This window comes from Thermobia domestica, chromosome 7 (assembly GCF_964235325.1).
Source record: "Thermobia domestica chromosome 7, izTheDome1.hap1.1, whole genome shotgun sequence".
Classification (NCBI taxonomy): domain Eukaryota; kingdom Metazoa; phylum Arthropoda; class Insecta; order Zygentoma; family Lepismatidae; genus Thermobia; species Thermobia domestica.
Genome location: NC_137460.1, coordinates 32,069,043 through 32,088,552, shown reverse-complemented (window position 1 = coordinate 32,088,552; position 19,510 = coordinate 32,069,043). Strand labels below are relative to the sequence as shown.

At 34.2% G+C, this 19,510-nt stretch overlaps 1 protein-coding gene across 2 annotated transcripts in view; it reads right to left on the bottom strand.

Moving 5' to 3' along the window:
- Positions 1-19,510, bottom strand: part of LOC145689990 (uncharacterized) — a 51,154-nt gene that overhangs the window by 16,139 nt on the left and 15,505 nt on the right. Inside the window, exons 2-3 of one of the 2 annotated variants that reach the window (XM_081764450.1) lie at positions 7,552-7,988; positions 3,490-4,838 (exon numbers count right to left, since the gene is read on the bottom strand). In XM_081764450.1, coding sequence (XP_081620576.1) covers positions 3,490-4,838; positions 7,552-7,973 — 1,771 coding nt within the window. In that variant the 5' untranslated portion in view covers positions 7,974-7,988. Of the gene's footprint in view, positions 1-1,767; positions 4,839-7,551; positions 7,989-19,510 lie in introns of those variants that run through there. The other variant, XM_081764449.1, reaches the window with a different exon arrangement.

Sequence of the window (19,510 nt, the reverse complement as noted above, 5' to 3'; positions counted from 1 at the left end):
TTTATGGTTGAATATTTCTCAAATTGATATTCGAACGTCAGCTTTAAGGAATCCCATTTTGAAATTTAGCAAGTTACCTTATCGTGATGGGAACACGTAGTTTTACTAGCGATGGCGCCATTAAACTGTCAATAATAAATAGACGAACTTTCAAGTGAAGGCACGTGACTTACTCACTCACAAACAGGGCCGCAACTAGGGGGGGGGGCAGAGGGGGCACGTGCCCCGGGCGCCTGGTTGGAGGGGGCGCCGGAAAGAAGATATATCAATTGTTTTAAAAATCGCACCCTTTCCCTTGAGGAACTTATTCTAAAAGTTAAAAGAAATCAAAAGTTTACTTGGCCTTTTCCATGGGACCTCTTTTCGTTGATTATCTCTCTCTCTCTCTCTCTCTATATATATATATATATATATATATATATATATATATATATATTGCATGCATTTGTTCCCTTGGGCGACCACAGAGAATCCGCCCCCCCTTTCCTTTTCCTACCACAAGGAGCTGTTTGTTTGTATAATTCCACTGAGAACAGCTCTGAAGTTTAAAACGCTGTTATCAATAGGGGCGGGGGCGAAAAGTTCCCGATTTTTGTTGCTTGCTGGTGGTTGAAGAGTTTAGCTCAGACGCGCCCCCTGTAATGTTACGCAATTGCTGTAATGTTTTTAAACTAGAGGGCAGTTTTGTGGCGGAAAAGATAATTTACACGCCTCGGTGTATTTAATTGTTTCTTGTACGCCTACCAAGAGATTTTGCGAGTGAAGGCTGTATGAAGCTTTATCTATTAGTTTTGCTTGAGAGCTTTTCGAGGCATTTTGAATTGTTATCTATCAGTCCAACTTATGCTTTATTATGCTTTATTGTTAATTTCAATCATTTTTTTTACATTAATCGTGTATAATGTATAATATTTACTATATATTAAATAATCTAAATATCTTGATCTATTTATTAATATTTTATGAAGCAATTTCTTTCATATTTAATGAACTTTCTAGTTAATGCACTGTAAAGACAGATGCTTTGCTCAAATCAGTTTTTTCTATCACTTGTGTGCACCTTAGAGGTGCATATATACAGAAAGAGAAAGTATACAGAAAGGTGCCCAAAAGGTACAGAAAGTGCTCAAGTTCGAGAGGTACACATAACAATATAGTGTGGAGTTCTTGTGTGCTTCATTGTTGATGGAAAGTTTTCTTCTTTTCTCCACATCAAAGGATTACACCGAAAAATTTACAGAAATAAAAATAAGCTTTTCATTGTTGCATTGTTATGTTCTCAATGATTTTGGATCGTAAATATTGGTTTTAAAAACATTTCTCATCAGAATTGGCATTTTGCAAACTCATTGACCATCTGATCAACACTCAAACTATAATGAAAAAACTTTGACACTTTGGAACACCCGTGACATCAATAGTCGCGCGGGCTACAGATGTAGCCCATGAAACTTTCAAGCAGAATAACAATGAGATCCTTTCCATTTTACGTTTGACCACATCCTAAACACGCAGAATGATAGTTGATAGAAAGGTACACAGACACCCTTTGAGTTATCATCTCGAATTACTTTGCGGCAAGGAAAATAAAAACGCTGGGCTACAATGGTAGCCCGCGCGCGTATTGGAGGGTTAAAGTACTTAAAAATCGATATAACTGGTTTCATTAAGAATGTTATTTACAGTTGCAATCCATAAGTGATACTTTTCGACTAAACCTTGAAGGGGGGGGGGGGGGCGCCGAATTGTGTGTTTGCCCCGGGTGACAGAAACCCTAGTTGCGGGCCTGCTCACAAAATGAAAATGTGTTATATCTTGAGTGTAAGTTTTACACATGTTTGAAATTTTCACCAACAAACAGTCAGCATTTCTTTTCACAACAATAATGCGACCTAGTTCTAAAATTCTACATTCAATAAACATCTTTAGCTATAGTATATTAAGCATTTACTTTTGTAAGCATCAGTAAGACATCAATATGAATATCGTACCTTACATCATCGAAGAGTCTTATTAAAAAATTGGCTCATATAGAAATATTTAGCCATTACAGTTTTAATATGTACAGAGAGAGAGAGAACGATTTATAGTATTTATCACAGCATATCTACGAAAATTAAAACATTTGCTGAATTAAAAAAAACATTTATCTAAATTTATGTATTTGTAAAAATATTATCAGGAGACAAGGTGGCTCAGTGGTAGATCAAACACCTCCGGCGCTTGGGGACACTGATTCGATCCCAGCTCATGCCGTGTGGACTTTATGGTGTACAAACACCGTGCTCGTGGGTTTTCTCGGAGTTCTCCGTTGCCTCCCACTTTCTTGATTGAAGCATTTATTTCTCGATTATCGTCTCCTTTAACATAACCGGCATGATGTAAAACTTCAAGATTTCATTTAACTTTTTAAATATATTGTCTAGAATTATCCAACTTGTTTCAGTGAGATTGAATAAAAGAATAAATTTAAACATGTAAAAAGACATTTTTATCTAAATACAATATTGTTTTACGAATAAAAATTAGCTTTTTAAGAAATTATATGATTATATAGATATTAACATTGTTTTCATTAAGAACATTGAAAGTTTCTGGTACGAATCACATACTGGCAGCAGGCAGACCCTTAATCAAGAATTATGATATTTTTCACCAGTATGCAAACTTGCGTTCATGAAAAAAGAATGTCTTCACCACACTAGCTTTATGTGTTTTGAATATTTAATAATTTCAGCGAGGTAAATGTAATTTTTGAGCGCATTTTAATACATCCAAACGCTATACTTTTGTATAAATACTGTAAGAAATATTTTATTAGTATATTACATTTTGTATTATCCCTCATGTTGAAAAATTGGTTAATTTTCTGCACACTTAGAAGGGAAGCAAACCCTTACTAACGAAAATATCTAATTAATATTAACACCTTGCATTTGATCCAGAACGAATATACATAGTAATCAAACAATCATATAAGAATAGCTTACCCTACTTAACACTCTTTAAACCCTTATAATTTGAGATAACAGTTCGAAAGGAACCCAAAAAATTAGTACTTTACTTTTCGTATATGCGTCTTTTCATGCAATTTTAGATCTTTATAATTCTTCGCTGCATGTACACATAATTTACATTTAAATAATCTCTCGTTTGAATGACGTGAGACATGATCCTTTAAATCTCCAGGATCTTTGGCCGCATACTCACACAAATGACATTTAAACGGTCGCAAGTTCGAATGACGTCTGATATGCGAAAATAAAGATTCCTTCCAAGCAAATCTTTTACCACATAGGTCGCAGGTAAAAGGTTTTGTCCCATCATGGATCCTATGATGTGAGATCAGAGTGCGCTTTTCTGTGAAGGATTTACCACAAATATTACATGTAAAATTTTTAATTCCTAAGTGAGTCCTTAAGTGAATTCTGAAACAGGTTGGATTACTAAACTGCTTGCCACATATATTACAAATATAATGTTTCTCACCTGTATGTATTCTCATGTGAATCTTCAACGAACTACGCGATGTAAAGCTCTTGTCACAAACGGAGCAATTGAATAGATTTCCATTTGTATGTGTATTCATGTGACGTACTAAATGACTTTTCAATGCAAAATATGTGTTACAATAATTACAACAAAAGCTCCTGTCACCCGTATGAACTTTCTCATGATAATACAAATGACCTTGTTGCATGAACTTTTTTCCACAGGTATTGCAACTAAATGGTCGTTCGCCTGTATGTTTCCTCATATGACGAGCTAAATAGTCACGACGAGTAAAACATTGTCCACACTCGGAACATTCAAATCGTTTTTCACCTGTATGAGTTCTCATATGAATAATCACTGCACTTTTCAGAATAAACTTTTTTCCACAGAAATCGCACTCGTATGCCTTGAGCCCCGTGTGAATTCTTTGGTGTATTGTTAAACTAGTTTTACAACTAAATTTTTTGCCACATGTATTGCAAGAAAATGACAAAGGATTAATATGAATGTTAATATTATGTTGTTTAAGGTAGCATTTTTTAAGAAATCCTTTGTCACACACTTTGCAATAAAATTGTTTTAAATTCTGATGAACAGGCATATGGTTTATAAGTGCAGATCTATTCGAAAAGTACTTTTCACACTTTTCACATTTATAAGGTCTGTTGTATACATGTGTCGACATATGGATTTCCAATCCCTTCTTGTATTTAAATCCTTTTTCGCAGTAACTGCAACAGTATTTAGATTTGCAGACATGTTCCTTCTCGTGATCAAACAAATCGGATTTCTTACAAAAGGGTTTTTGGCAATAACTACTTGTATAAAGAGTTTCAGGCCTGTGTACCAGCAGATCTTTTGAATTAAGCTCACTACTACGCTCTTCAAGTACATCATTTTTTGCTCGTAATGATTTGTCGTGCAATTTTAAATGGATATTGAGACCGGCTTGCGTGTGAAACATTTTAGAACACATCTCACATCGATTTCCTTCATCTGTTAAAGTATGATACTTTAAGTGCAAAATTAATTTTTTCTTTTGAAAAAAAGCTTTTCTGCATATTGCGCAGAAATACAATAAAGTTATATCATAGGGTTTCTTGTGGTTACGAAATTCAGTTTTATTTTTGAATATTTTATCGCAATTAAGACATGCATGTTTGTGTCGAAGTTCTATTAATTCAGTACCATGACTTCTATTATTTTTATTAGTGTAATTACAAACTTTTCGTATATTTGGACCTTCATTCTCAACTGATGTTCTAATGTTGCCAGACTGTGCACTTTTGATTCGTTTTTTATATGCATTATTAGCACAGACTATTGAATTTACATGTAATTTCCTGTAAATAGAGTAAAAGAAGCAAACAATGAATTCTTTATATTTTGTAAAGCAAACATGAAAATGAAGACTACATGCCTATACGACACATTAAGCTATGTCGAACTACTACTAAGCAATCGAAATATATGTAGAAAAAGCAGTGACTACTGAAAAATTACAATACCTTCATAGATTCTTTAGTATTAAGAAGTTAGTATTTAAAGAGAATGTTACTAAATTCTTTTATAGGAAATATTTGATTAATTAATACATGATCATGAAATGTGATATATGATGAATATTGGTATATTTTGTGTAATATTAAAAAAGAAACCGAGCGAATACTGCAATTCTATATTGTATACGGTATAAGATTTTCCTGTTCCGAGAATGTAAACAACTTTTGCACAAAGAAAAAATGGTTATTAAAATTTTTTCATTAACTCATGTTTTGTTAACAATCTTTTATGAAACAGTAACTACATCACTGGGGACCATCTTTGCAAACATTTTGAAAAACAAAATTATCAAGGGAAATAAAATCATTATTGTACAAGAAGACACTATTCATGTACGGTTGTTCCAAAATTATGGTGTCTACAAATATTTATACTCTGACAGTGTTTGCAAAGTTTTTCTTAGATTTTCTAATACATGTAAATACAGCTGATCTTCTACGGATGCAACCACGAAGAAACGGCTAAAGCGTTTAAAATGATTTTTTGAAGGTAGTTGTAACCTATCTCGACAGAGGCTTTTATCGTGACACCTTGATTAAATGGTATCCTAAGAGACCGGGCTTAAAAATTTATACGGAGAATTGAGTATGTCACGAGTTTCCCCTGTAATCAAATTATTAAAACTTCCATCAAATATATGGGGGTTGTTATATATATATATATATATATATATATATATATATATATATATATATATATATTACATTAATAGGTAAATGGTTAATAGTTTGAAGTGACTCTTTCAATAAAGTTAGTACCTACTTCTAGCTAAGTTTTCATGTTACTTTATTTAATAGATGGAATTTCTTTTTAATAACCAAAAAGAAAATTTTGAAATTTGTTAGGTACATCTTTGAAGGGTAGTAAAGTTTATAAGTGAGGTAAAAATTTTAATCATTATTATTTGCACAGGGAAGAATACTTGACGGAATGAAAATAAAACAGAACAAAGCAGTCTATCTGACAATTTTCCTTTCAACTTAACCCTCAATTTCAAGCCTTCCAGCAATATGTAATCTTGATGCAAACCCTTCAAACAGATAACAAAATAACTTGTCGGATCATTTTACGAGTTTTTCAAATTCATAGAGTTTTTCCTAGACCATCCTGACCATCTGCACTTTAATCCTTTTACTCCTTATTGTCATTTGTCTGCATTTTCTTCACAAACGCCTAGTGCGTGGCGCAGAAACACGACTGTGATTTTCGTTGTTCTTTTTCCGCCATTGTAGAAAGTGTATATTTAGTCAAGCATCCAACAATGGGAAGAGTGGTTATATCTATTAATTAATGTCGGTGCTAACACACTCCCATCTTTGGGGGAAGTGATATTAATTATTAATCCTTTTAGGTAGCGGAGGCAAAGTGAGTAACCACATATTTATTCACTATGATATAGAGTTCAAGTGTTCCCCACTGATGCTCCAGTGCTCCGTTTAATACTAACTGTAGCATACACTATCCTCGATACTTTGTTCTGGTTTCCTCTTCCAGTCTGTTACGGCTTTCTAAGGGTATCTACTCACTGTAAACCAAAATCAAATTGTTAAAACTTCCATCAAATATATGGGGGTTGTTATATTCTCAAATGAAAACTGCTAGTCATATCAGGGTAGATAAATATTTATTTAGATAATAAGTAAATCTAAGTGATTCGACGAAAATTCTTTAAGGCAAAATAAAAAAAAAATACGGAACTCCTTCACTTCAGAGCCCTATCCGTTAAGTCGGAAGATCATCACTCAGACCAACAGACTCCTACAAATTTCTTAGTCAGACTCCACCGATCCGTCATTCCCTCACAGTTTTATCTGACGCCTGCCTCTATCAGGAAAGACTGACAACAACTTTCCGTCCATAAATATAAGAAATCATGTTGTCAATGGACATCACTTAACCCAATGACTGATTCTCTTTCTCTAAAGAGAAGACTTTTTAATAAAATATAGTGTAATACTAATATCCTATTGTTCATAACTGATTCATTCTTTGATTATTTCATTCAAATTTCGCTTCTCCTTGAAATGACTTGCACTCCTTTTCCTTATCGCGGGATCTGTAATTAATATGCTATTCATTTTTCTAAAATTTGTCGCCACTGAATTTTACACCTCTCCCTGCGCATTTCCGTCTCGATAATTTAGGTACTATCTTACCTTTCAGTTACTTCTGCACCCTCTCTACTCATTCAAGGTTTTCATTCCTCATACCTGAAGGTATCATTATACAAATATTAAAGGGAAATGAAATTCGCTAAAATTTGTCGGCATTCAAAAGGAAACATGCAAGTGCTTATTCGCGTGTTGTGCATAGCCTTCCCGAGACAAAATTCTAAATAAGCCACTACCATAACTAACTACAACTGTTCATAAATCAAATTCAACGTATTGCTATATGAGTGATTTAAGGTGGTTGCTATTGTCACAATGACGAAATCAAGATATTGTTTTTGTTACCGTTATATTAACATATCAAAGATGATTTAATTCTTACCTTAAGATGATTCTCGGGATACGTATGCCGCATTGCTTTTCAACTGGAGGTTGACATTTATAATTTACCTCTTTCTTGATATCTGGGGATTCTTGGGAATCGTGTACGTTCTTTAGACATCCAGCATCAATTTCTTGACTTAAGTTTAATGTGTCATCACTTAAATCACATAAATTTGCTGTAAATCCACTGATCGCTTCGGAGGTGTCATTCGAGATGATTCCACACCAGGCTTCTGAATTATCTTTCTTTGTGGAACATCTATGCTCTAGAGAAACATCAATGTTGCTAAATATATTATTCACGGCTAATGGGTCATTCGCATGTTCTATTATTTCTGATTTTATATCACTGATGGCTTCTCCGGAGGCAAGGGAATTACTGTCTTCTTTTAACGTAGGTACATAGTCTGGTGCTTGCATCTCTAAATAGCTATTCTGGAAGCATGAGAAAAGAATATAAATTTTAGTCATGAAAACAATACAAACGAATATACACACACGCATATATATATATATATATATATATATATATATATATATATATAGATGCAAGGGCTCGGAAAAAAAACCGGCTTTTTTGGAAAAAAACTCGGTTTTTTCTGCTTTGCTTTTTTGCTTCGGAAATTTTGGACTTTTTTCAAAATACTGCTTTAAATTGATAAAACAGACTTTGTATCGCTTCTCTATAACACAAAAAATCATTTAATTAGTGGTTGATGCTGATAATAATATAAAACATCGAAAATAAACTATGAATTTCGAAAAAGTATTTCAAACAATTTTTCTTCAACATATTTACATTATGAATTCCACAGGATTAACCAATGTATATAATAAGAATTTTTTAACCTCCTATATACAAAAGTAAGCAGAGTTGGCAAGAACCGTGGTTGTTTTTGAATATGCCAAAAACCCGTTTTTTGGGGGATGTTTAAACCAGGCTTTTTTGGTTTAAACCAGGCTTTTTTGACTTAGATTTTTTGCTTTATATATTTATATTACATATTCACAGAAATAGCCTAAGTTTGTTTCGCCTTGATGTTATTATGCAACAGCGGGGTTATGCCGGAAGAACTCCCATAAGCTTAAAGAAGTGCGGTCAGTAAATTTCTTAAGTTGAGAATCTTCCGCCCTAGCCATTGGGAAAATCCCGTCATTACTTGAAATGTAAGACAATAACGGGAAAATCCTGTTATTGCTTTGCATGTAAAATTTAAAGGTCAACGTACCATAATCAGTACGCTAAAACTGAGGTATTAAATTACAAATTTAGTACCGGTACGTAGATATCATTGAAAGTCCAATCCAAGCTAATGTTGGAAGCTACGTAGGCAATCGATAAATTTTGCCAATTTCTATCAATATATTTAAGCAATATTGGCTTCTTTATAAAACAACACGCATTTAGGCATGTAGAAATATACAATTTGGTTTGTTTCGTATATTTAGGCTTAACATCCTTACGATATACCGAGGTTATCAAGGAGAAGACTTTCGCTTAAACTGACATCCGAACCGCTACTTGGGTTACGCATAAAAGAAGGATTGTGGTTCGACCGAGAATTGAACATGGGACACCTTGATTAAAAGGTGAAAGGGAAATAAAACTATTGCAGGTGGTTTGATATCTGGAAACGTTACCATGAAGTTCACACGATTCGCATTTTTCATTCTTTTTATTTTTGTGGTTTAAACCAGTTATTAAAAAAAAAAAGTTGGTGTAAATCAGCCAACCCTAAAAGTAAACACTTCTTTTTAAAGAATACACAAATAACTAGCAAAATAGCATGTAGTATTTTTACTTCAAAATATTCCATACCCTCTTTTTGAAACAAAATAAAATTAAAATAAAACATAAGAGAAATACTTAGATTTATATGATACACTTAAAGGCTCCACATCTAGAGCTTTTGGTTCTGTATATTCTTGAAATTCTACAGTTAAGTTTTATAGAACCACCATCACAGTTTACCCAATCCTCAAGTTTTCTGAATTTTTAACAAGAGGGATTGAACATATCATTACGGAACTGCCCCCCCCCAAAAAAAAAGACCAGGGAATATTTAAGTTAAGCTAAATACAACTGCACAACAAACATGACTGAGTGATTAGCTTTTGCGCTTCTATCGGAAAGTCCGGGATTCAACCAGCATTCGACCATTCTGACAAAGCTTTTCTTCATTCCATCTGTGAATGTAGAAATAGTGCGTGTACTGTGAGTTGGGCGACTTCCTTTTTTATTGTTTTTAAATCGTTATTATTACTAATTACCAGCAGTGACGGTTTTGCGAAGGTTAGGGGGGCGGTCTTACGGACTGAAGCCCGTTCCCCAAAGTTACGGAATGTCTGTAACAAACGAAATATCTATTATTTATGCCTTTACTCATAAACTTTAAGCTCCCGTCAAATAAAAATTACGAATGTTTAAAAAAACTAAACATTAGTAAGAAACCCTTCCCAAAATACTTTTCTAAATCCGCCACTGATTCTCAGTATAAAATGATTTTTAAAGTTGTATCCGGAAGATTATTGCTAAACATATAAACGAAACGAAATATTAGTTATGCCTGTACTCATAAACTTCAAGCACTTCCCAAATAAAATTAGGACTTTTTAGGAAACGAAACAATCAGAAAAAAACCCTCCTAAAGTACTTTTCTAAATCCGCTACTGATTATTTGTATAAATTGGTATTCAAGGTTGTGTCCGGAAAATTATTGCTAAATCACTTCACAGCTACAGTATAACAGAAATGTGGAAGTACGGTTTGACGGATATATTGAAAAACGTACACTTTGACGGATAAATAGAAAAACGGGCAAGTTTAACTTTTGCGCTAGAAGCTAGAGTACTAAAAGCTCTTAGAAATGAAACACGGATGACAAACTAGAGAAGAAAAAAGATGTCGATAACTCAAAAGTTAAAATAAAGTTAAATAGCCTCTAAAATTACCCTCAAATACTACATTCTTCATGTTAGCTTTAATTCGTAAAACATGTGCTCCATCCATCTTGATGGTGAATTTCAGAGCGAAATATCACATTCAGGTCATGGAATTTATATCTAAGTATAGAATATACTATAAGAAAGCTATTTAGATAGAAAAATCATGAAGTTGAAAAAAGCCAAAATTTCCAAAATTCTCGTTTTTTTCCCAAAAAAGCCGGCTTTTTATGTGAAAAAAACCATCGATTCAAAAAAGCCGGCTTTTTTGCATCTATATATATATATATATATATATATATATATATATATATATATATATATATTACTCAAATATCAGCTATTTGCTTACATTCATTATTTGAAGATGGCTCCTAAAAAAGTTAATTTTTGTAGTAATTTTGGCAAATACTGACAAGAACTCTCCTAGAATTCAAATATCATACTGTCATAAGTAGGTGTTCCTACAGCTACTAAGTATCTATTTCTATAATCTGGATAAATTAAAGGTTTTGATAGCAATTTGAACTAAAACTCACTCTGTTGCTATAGAAATCTGAAGGTTCAGAAACGGAAGGCCACCACTTCTTTCTATTCTGTTTGAAGCCAATTACATGAGAATTTATTTTCAAGTGATGACATTTAAAAGTAATCATTGATTGAAAGGTATACGCAAAACTGCACAACCTAATCATTTTTAAATTAAGATCTCAATTTCTAATTTCAATTTAAGAATGTAAGGATTACAAATAAATTCAAACTTGAATAGTAAACAATTATTTCCAAGTTAAATGATTTTTTCTACAAAACGTTTACATCTTAAGGCGCAGTTAAACAGGAAACGAATATTAAGATAGATATAGTCATACATGTGGCATTACAACGTATAAAACTTATAAATATCAATGATCAAATTTAGTATAACCCTTAGCAAAATAACACATTATCCATTGGTATTTCCTTTAAGCGAACGGTTAATCGTAAAACATCTAAAACCAAAAAATTAAGAATCAAGTATCTGTTTGCTATTGAAACTGGCAAAGTCGTCGTGACGTCAAGACACAAAAGTGTTATCTCAGCTAACTGTTCACAGCGGAACATAGTCAGAGCTGAATAGACAAGAAAAAAAGACATAGTTTTACATCGAATCAACTCTTCATACTATTATTCACGTGATTTAATTATTTTACGTTTATAATATAGCAAAGTTCAAAACAAAGACTATACTAAGTATTATTTTAAATTTGTTGACTCTTTTGCGATTTTGTCCTGCAAAGTTTAGTACGGGGTTAGGCGAAAGTTCAACGGGATATTTTTTTTTGGAACGGCGTGAGGAAAAATGACGAAACTTTGGAGCGTGTAAATAGGTGGGCGCACCAGATGGTGTTATTTGGCATCATGGTAGCCATATTGAAATCCGCCATTTTTAATTCAGGTCCAATATTTCGAATGGGAAAGGGGACACGAGAAACCTGAATTTAGGCTAGAATTTCACCAGAAATACGAATCTGAAATTATTTTTTACGTAACGTTAATCAGTAATGAAATTTTGTGAAATAAATTTTGTATGTTGGATATTAAAAGATGTGTTCTATGTGTTCCCTGTTGTGTGCTACACATAATAGAAGACGTTTCTCCGGTCCTGGTGGGACACGTAATATCATCTTCGGCGTCACAGTCACACGTGTGACTGATTCGTTATTTGTGACGGAGATCAGCGATTTTCTTGATAAACAATTGTTTTGAGATGGTCCCGCACATAAAAGTCTGAGAGAGTGTAGATCAGGCGAACGGGGTGACCACTCAATTCGTACTGGATGACCAATCCAGTGGCCCGTGAGCTGTGCATTTAACCACTCTCTGACACATAATGTATATAGCGAAAATGCACCATCTTGTTGGGTTCAGCAGAGATAGCTATATCTGTTCCTACAGCATGTCAATATTTCTGTCCTTACTTAGGTTCTCATGGATGAAGAATTCCCCTATGATACGGGTAATCCATATCCCACACCATACCACCACCTCTTCCGCAACAAATATCCTCGAGGCATATATCATTGATAAAGAAGTTACCTAATTTTTGTCTATTGCCTTTTCACTTGGAAACTCCTAAAACTAGACTTTCTTTTGTGAGTAGTTCTTGAATCTTACCGTACGAACGTCCAATAATAATCCGCCAGCATTTTTGAACTCCAACGGACCTGATAGCGGAATTCAACTGCCTTGACGTCCTGGTGAAATCTTGCACTATGTTCTTCACTTAAATCACCCAATTTAGAAGGAAATCTGTCTAAATGTGGATACAGAAAATGAATCTTAAGACTCAATTTGCACCCTAATGTTTTAAACTTCTGGAGCATATTAGACACAATGTACTTGTAATTTTCCTGTTTGTTGTTCCCCATGAAATTACGATACCCGTCCCTGGATGCACTCCATGCTTACTTTTTAACACTTGTCTACAATGTTCAAAGTCCTTAAACAACTTACTGATCTGAGGACCAATAAATATTCCTTCTTTCAATTTAGCACTTGAAAGTTGTGGGAATTTTGTCACTAGATACTGGAAGCATTGACCATCTTCATTCAGAGCTTTGACAAATTGTTTCATTAGGCCCAGTTTAACATGGAAATGTGGTAATATGACTTATGAAGGGTCCACGAGGCAGACATTTTTACTTCCTTCATTGCGACTTTCCCTGACAGGCCAATCAATTTGAGTCTAGAGTTTATCGCGTTCTCTGCTGTTCCATTCGTAAATGTGGCATAGATATTTGATGTATCCCTGCTGCTGTCCAAAAAGCGTATAACCACTAATGACCCTCGTAATTGATTTTTTTCAAAGATTTCTATACCTTCGTAAGTCCCCTTTAATTGTTTAGAATAAGCAATGGGTACAGAGGGTTGTTGGTTGCTGCTGTGAAGATGCGCACCCTTTAAACTTCACCTGTTGGAATCATTAAAAAGCCTCCATTCCTCTGCATTATATTCATCCCCTGTCAGTTTTATCATGAGATTCCTGACGTTGCAAAAGTTTCCGTTAGTAGAAAAGTATTGTACAAATTCTTTCTCACGATGTCTAAAGTATGAATATGATGTCCCTGAAGCAAATACATTGTTTTCACTAAGCATTCAGGCTAAGAGTTCCGCTGCTTGCTTGGACAGATCCAGGTCTCGCACCAAATCGTTAAACTCGGGCTGTGTAAATAAGTTCGGCTCAGGAACTTCCTTTTCTCTACCATACATCTCATCATTACATTCAGTGCTACTAGAAGCAGAATCTGTATACAGTAGTTCTTGCGGTGTGTTAGGTACTGGAATTCCAGGACCATGTGTTACAGGTTGTAATGCAGATGATAGGTTAGGATATGTAAATTTCATCACTGATTAAAGTTAAGTGAAAATTAACTTCAGATTCGTATTGCATTTTATTCCTTGTCATCCTTGCAAGTATTAATTTTTCGTGCAGATTAAAGGTATGGGAACATGGTTTCCAAGATTTACGGATAACATTCATAGATTCACAAAGAAAGAGTAACGTCTAAGGAACGGAATTATTAACGTTATACGATAGAAATAAGCTTGTAACTGAAGCAATACAGTACAGCTATCACAACTACATTATTATTATGTGTAATCTAATATACAGGAAGCAATTATACACAATTTGAACTCTCTTTAATAGTAGAGATGCAAGGGCTCGGAAAAAAACCGGCTTTTTTGGAAAAAAACTCGGTTTTTTCTGCTTTGCTTTTTTGCTTGGGAAATTTTGGGCTTTTTTCAAAATACTGCTTTAAATTGATAAAACAGACTTTGTATCGCTTCTCTATAACATAAAAAATCATTTAATTAGTGGTTGATGCTGATAATAATATAAAACATCGAAAATAAACTATGAATTTCGAAAAAATATTTCAAACAATTTTTCTTCAACATATTTACATTATGAATTCCACAGGATTAACCAATGTATATAATAAGAATTTTTTAACCTCCTATATACAGAAGTAAGCAGAGTTGGCAAGAACCGTGGTTGTTTTTGAAAATGCCAAAAACCCGTTTTTTGGGGGATGTTTAAACCAGGCTTTTTTGGTTTAACCAGGCTTTTTTGACTTAGATTTTTTGCTTTATGTATTTATATTACATATTCACAGAAATAAGTTTGTTTCGCCTTGATGTTATTATGCAACAGCGGGGTTATGCCGGAAGAACCCCCATAAGCTTAAAGAAGTGCGGTCAGTAAATTTCTTAAGTTGAGAATCTCCCGCCCTAGCCATTGGGAAAATCCCGTCATTACTTGAAATGTAAGACAATAACGGGAAAATCCTGTTATTGCTTTGCATATAAAATTTAAAGGTCAACGTACCATAATCAGTACGCTAAAACTGAGGTATTAAATTACAAATTTAGTACCGGTACGTAGATATCATTGAAAGTCCAATCCAAGCTAATGTTGGAAGCTACGTAGGCAATCGATAAATTTTGCCAATTTCTATCAATATATTTAAGCAATATTGGCTTCTTTATAAAACAACACGCATTTAGGCATGCAGAAATATACAATTTGGTTTGTTTCGTATATTTAGGCTTAACATCCTTACGAAATACCGAGGTTATCAAGGAGAAGACTTTCGTTTAAACTGACATCCGAACCGCTACTTGGGTTACGCATGAAAGAAGGTTTGTGGTTCGACCGAGAATTGAACATGGGACACCTTGATTAAAAGGTGAAAGGGAAATAAAACTATTGCAGGTGGTTTGATATCCGGAAACGTTACCATGAAGTTCACACGATTCGCTTTTTTTATTCTTTTTATTTTTGTGGTTTAAACCAGTTATTAAAAAAAAAAGTTGGTGTAAACCAGCCAACCCTAAAAGTAAACACTTCTTTTTAAAGAATACACAAATAACTAGCAAAATAGTATGTAGTATTTTTACTTCAAAATATTCCATACCCTCTTTTTGAAACAAAATAAAATTAAAATAAAACATAAGAGAAATACTTAGATTTATATGATACACTTAAAGGCTGCACATCTAGAGCTTTTGGTTCTGTATATTCTTGAAATTCTACAGTTAAGTTTTATATAACCACCATCACAGTTTACCCAATCCTCAAGTTTTCTGAATTTTTAACAAGAGGGATTCAACATTTCATTACGGAACTCCCCTCCCCCCCCCCAAAAAAACTACGGAATATATTTAAGGTAAGCTAAATACAACTCCACAACAAACATGACTGAGTGATTAGCTTTTGCGCTTCTATCGGGAAGTCCGGGATTTAACCAGCATTCGACCATTCTGACAAAGCTTTTCTTCATTCCATCTGTGAATGTAGAAATAGTGCGTGTACTGTGAGTTGGGCGACTTCCTTTTTTATTGTTTTTAAATCGTTATTATTACTAATTACCAGGAGTGACGGTTTTGCGAAGGTTAGGGGGGCGGTCTTTCGGACTGAAGCCCGTTCCCCAAAGTTACGGAATGTCTGCAGCAAACGAAATATCTATTATTTATGCCTTTACTCATAAACTTTAAGCTCCCGTCAAATAAAAATTACGAATGTTTAAAAAACTAAACATTAGTAAGAAACCCTTCCCAAAATACTTTTCTAAATCCGCCACTGATTCTCAGTATAAAATGATTTTTAAAGTTGTATCCGGAAGATTATTGCTAAACATATAAACGAAACGAAATATTATGCCTGTACTCATAAACTTCAAGCACTTCCCAAATAAAATTAGGACTTTTTAGGAAACGAAACAATCAGAAAAAAACCTCCTAAAGTACTTTTCTAAATCCGCTACTGATTATTTGTATAAATTGGTATTCAAGATTGTGTCCGGAAAATTATTGCTAAATCACTTCACAGCTACAGTATAACAGAAATATGGAAGTACGGCTTGACGGATATATTGAAAAACGTACGCTTTGACGGATAAATAGAAAAACGGGCAAGTTTAACTTTTGCGCTAGAAGCTAGAGTACTAAAAGCTCTTAGAAATGAAACACGGATGACAAACTAGAGAAGAAAAGAGATGTCGATAACTCAAAAGTTAAAATAAAGTTAAATAGCCTCTAAAATTACCCTCAAATACTACATTCTTCATGTTAGCTTTAATTCGTAAAACACGTGCTCCATCCATCTTGATGGTGAATTTCAGAGCGAAATATCACATTCAGGTCATGGAATTCTTATCTAACTATAGAATATACTATAAGAAAGCTATTTAGATAGAAAAATCATGAAGTTGAAAAAAGCCAAAATTTCCAAAATTCTCGTTTTTTTTTCCCAAAAAAGCCGGCTTTTTATGTGAAAAAAACCATCGATTCAAAAAAGCCGGCTTTTTTGCATCTCTATTTAATAGTAGTTTTGAGCCACACTATTGTAAATAGCGTTCCATGCAGTATTTTCTGGGCCCTAACGCTCTTGAAAGTTGCCTGCTTTCACTTGGAATGAAATTCCTAAGTTACTTCCTAAGTGTCATCAGCGCCCTAATCACCAGTGCAACTTTCCTTCTGGTGGATTAATAAATATTCCCTCGCGCAAGCATGCCTAATAAAATAGAACACCTCCAACAGTTTAGAGATTTTCATGCTGTTACTAGCTTATTGTGCATATAATTTAATATGTAGACTATACAGTTATTGCCTTCACGCTCCGCTCCTGTTAATGTGCGCTTATGAGATCCGAAATGACAAATATTTGCTTGTCATTGTATGGTAAAGCTGAAGCTTTTGGGATACGAGAGAGAAACTCGAAATGATAAATATTTGCTGAGATGGTAAAGCTGAAGTTGTCGTACGTGAAAGGAACTTTTAAGTCTTTTTATGGTTGCCCCATATTTTCAATCTGTAACATATATTTAATGTAACTGGAAAGTCATTTATCTAAAAAAGTGAGCTTTTTTTTCTAGCAGGCGAAATTCTTTCTTCTTTGTTATCAATACTCCGTGTTTCATCACGATGAGTTGCTGGAACCAAGTGCGGATCACAAAGCTAATTTGATGAAGTGTACACAATTAATGTGTACTCCATCTGTAGCTCTCAATCGTGTATGTTCAATGTGTGAACTTTTCAATTTTGGACACGGCCTAAATTCAGTCTGCCGTTCACAGTGGCTCATGACGAAAGCAGCATGCATTCTACAGATACAGATTGTGGGGATGGAATTTCGTTCAAATTGGACATTGTACTTTACAGCAAATGGTCCAAAGTGGTTTTGGACCAGTGACAGTTTCACAACGCACGCAGTAACAATTCAACTTCGATGATAAAATTATTATATGAACAAAGAAGTAAAGTAGTTCAAAGAGTTTTGATGCTGAAGGGGAGATAGCACAACACAAAGATGCAATTAGCTTCCATTGAATAAAGAGGGTGAAAGCATATCAGACCAACAAAATTGAGTATGTAGTATTTGTTAATTAAATAAAGCTTAAGGGGGGGAAAAGGACAATTTCCACTCTATGGAAATTTCTGGTTTTATCTTCCCGTACTCAGAACGGACACTTCTACAAGTATCGATGAAACTTCATGGTCAATGTAACTTTGATGTAACTTCTTCTACAACGATTTTCCTAGCGTATAATAGTCAAGAATTAGTTTCTAAGACTTGCACCTTTCCACATTGTTTTCTGTTTTAAAGTATACATAAAAAAGAAGGAAAGAAATTAAGGTTTTATTTAATATGTATATTCTAATGTACATTATTACATATGAATGGTATTTCTTTTATTCATACAAGGATGGCTCCTCGTCAATATAGATACATTTTTATAGATAGGATTCGAAGCTCCACTATAGTGAACAGTGGTACACATCTCTATGTGGTTATTCGCATTACCTAAAGCACATCACTGATTTGCTTTTGTTTATTTCGTTAGTATTCCTTTGACTGTGCACAATCTAAAGTTTTATGTGTGACTTAATGCAGTATGTCAGTTCTTGATTTTATCTACATTTATGATTGTTTTCTATATGCCACTTGTATATTTCCAAATCTATTTTTATTACCCTCCTGACGCCCAGACGGAATCGCAACATGAAGCAGGCGGAATGTTCAACTGCTGTCGGATAACATAAGGCGCTTCTGCTATTGTTAGTCTGACGAAAGCAAAATCTGAACTGTAGAAATTACCCTACAAAAGGTTTCAACTCAGGAAAGCTCGAGATATCTGCAGGAACGAACGGGCAAATGTCGTTTTTTGTAGAGACGGCTCTACGCGAGGTGTCAGGGGGATATAGAATATGGATGTTGCTCGATAGAAAAATGAAGGGAGTATATGCTTTTTTTGTAAGCAGATCCACGGAACATAAGGATTAAGGTTCAACTTTCTGAACTTGGACTCTGGAAGGGAGTCTAAGTTTTATGAAAAGAAGTGTAAAGCCATTACACTTTTCTATAAAATATAACTTTCTTCTGTTACATAAATGAAAACACCCGCTCCTAACTAATTTGGAGATGCTGAATCCGAAAATGAAATTAGAAAAGTCCGATTGGCTCGCTTTTGGGCGTAACAGGGGGGAAGGATATCTAAGCGTTTACATACTTTTTATATGTGGCAACACTGTTCAAGGTCTGGCAACATCACAATCCAATATATTATGTCAAGATTGGTGGCAAAATATACTCGCAACATAGGTCGATAACCAGACGGGTCAATGGGTCATTCCCACAAATTAATAATTTAGAGGTACTAGGACCCCCGGTTCTACGTAAAACTGCTATTATTTGACGAAAAATCTTTGCAATTTCGCTGGGTCTCTTACTTCCTAAGGCCCTAGCGCGGGCCAATCGGAGTTTTTAATTTCATTTTCGTATTCAGCATTTCAAGTTAGTTACGAGCGGGTGTTTTCATTTATGTAACAAAATGTGTGTAGAACAGTGTTATCTACTGCTTTGGCATGCAGTACATTTTAGTTCTTTGTTGACCAATTTCAGGATGTTATATCTTCCTTAATACATTATCTCTAGGATTCGGTGAAATATACTTTTTAACAACATAAATAGT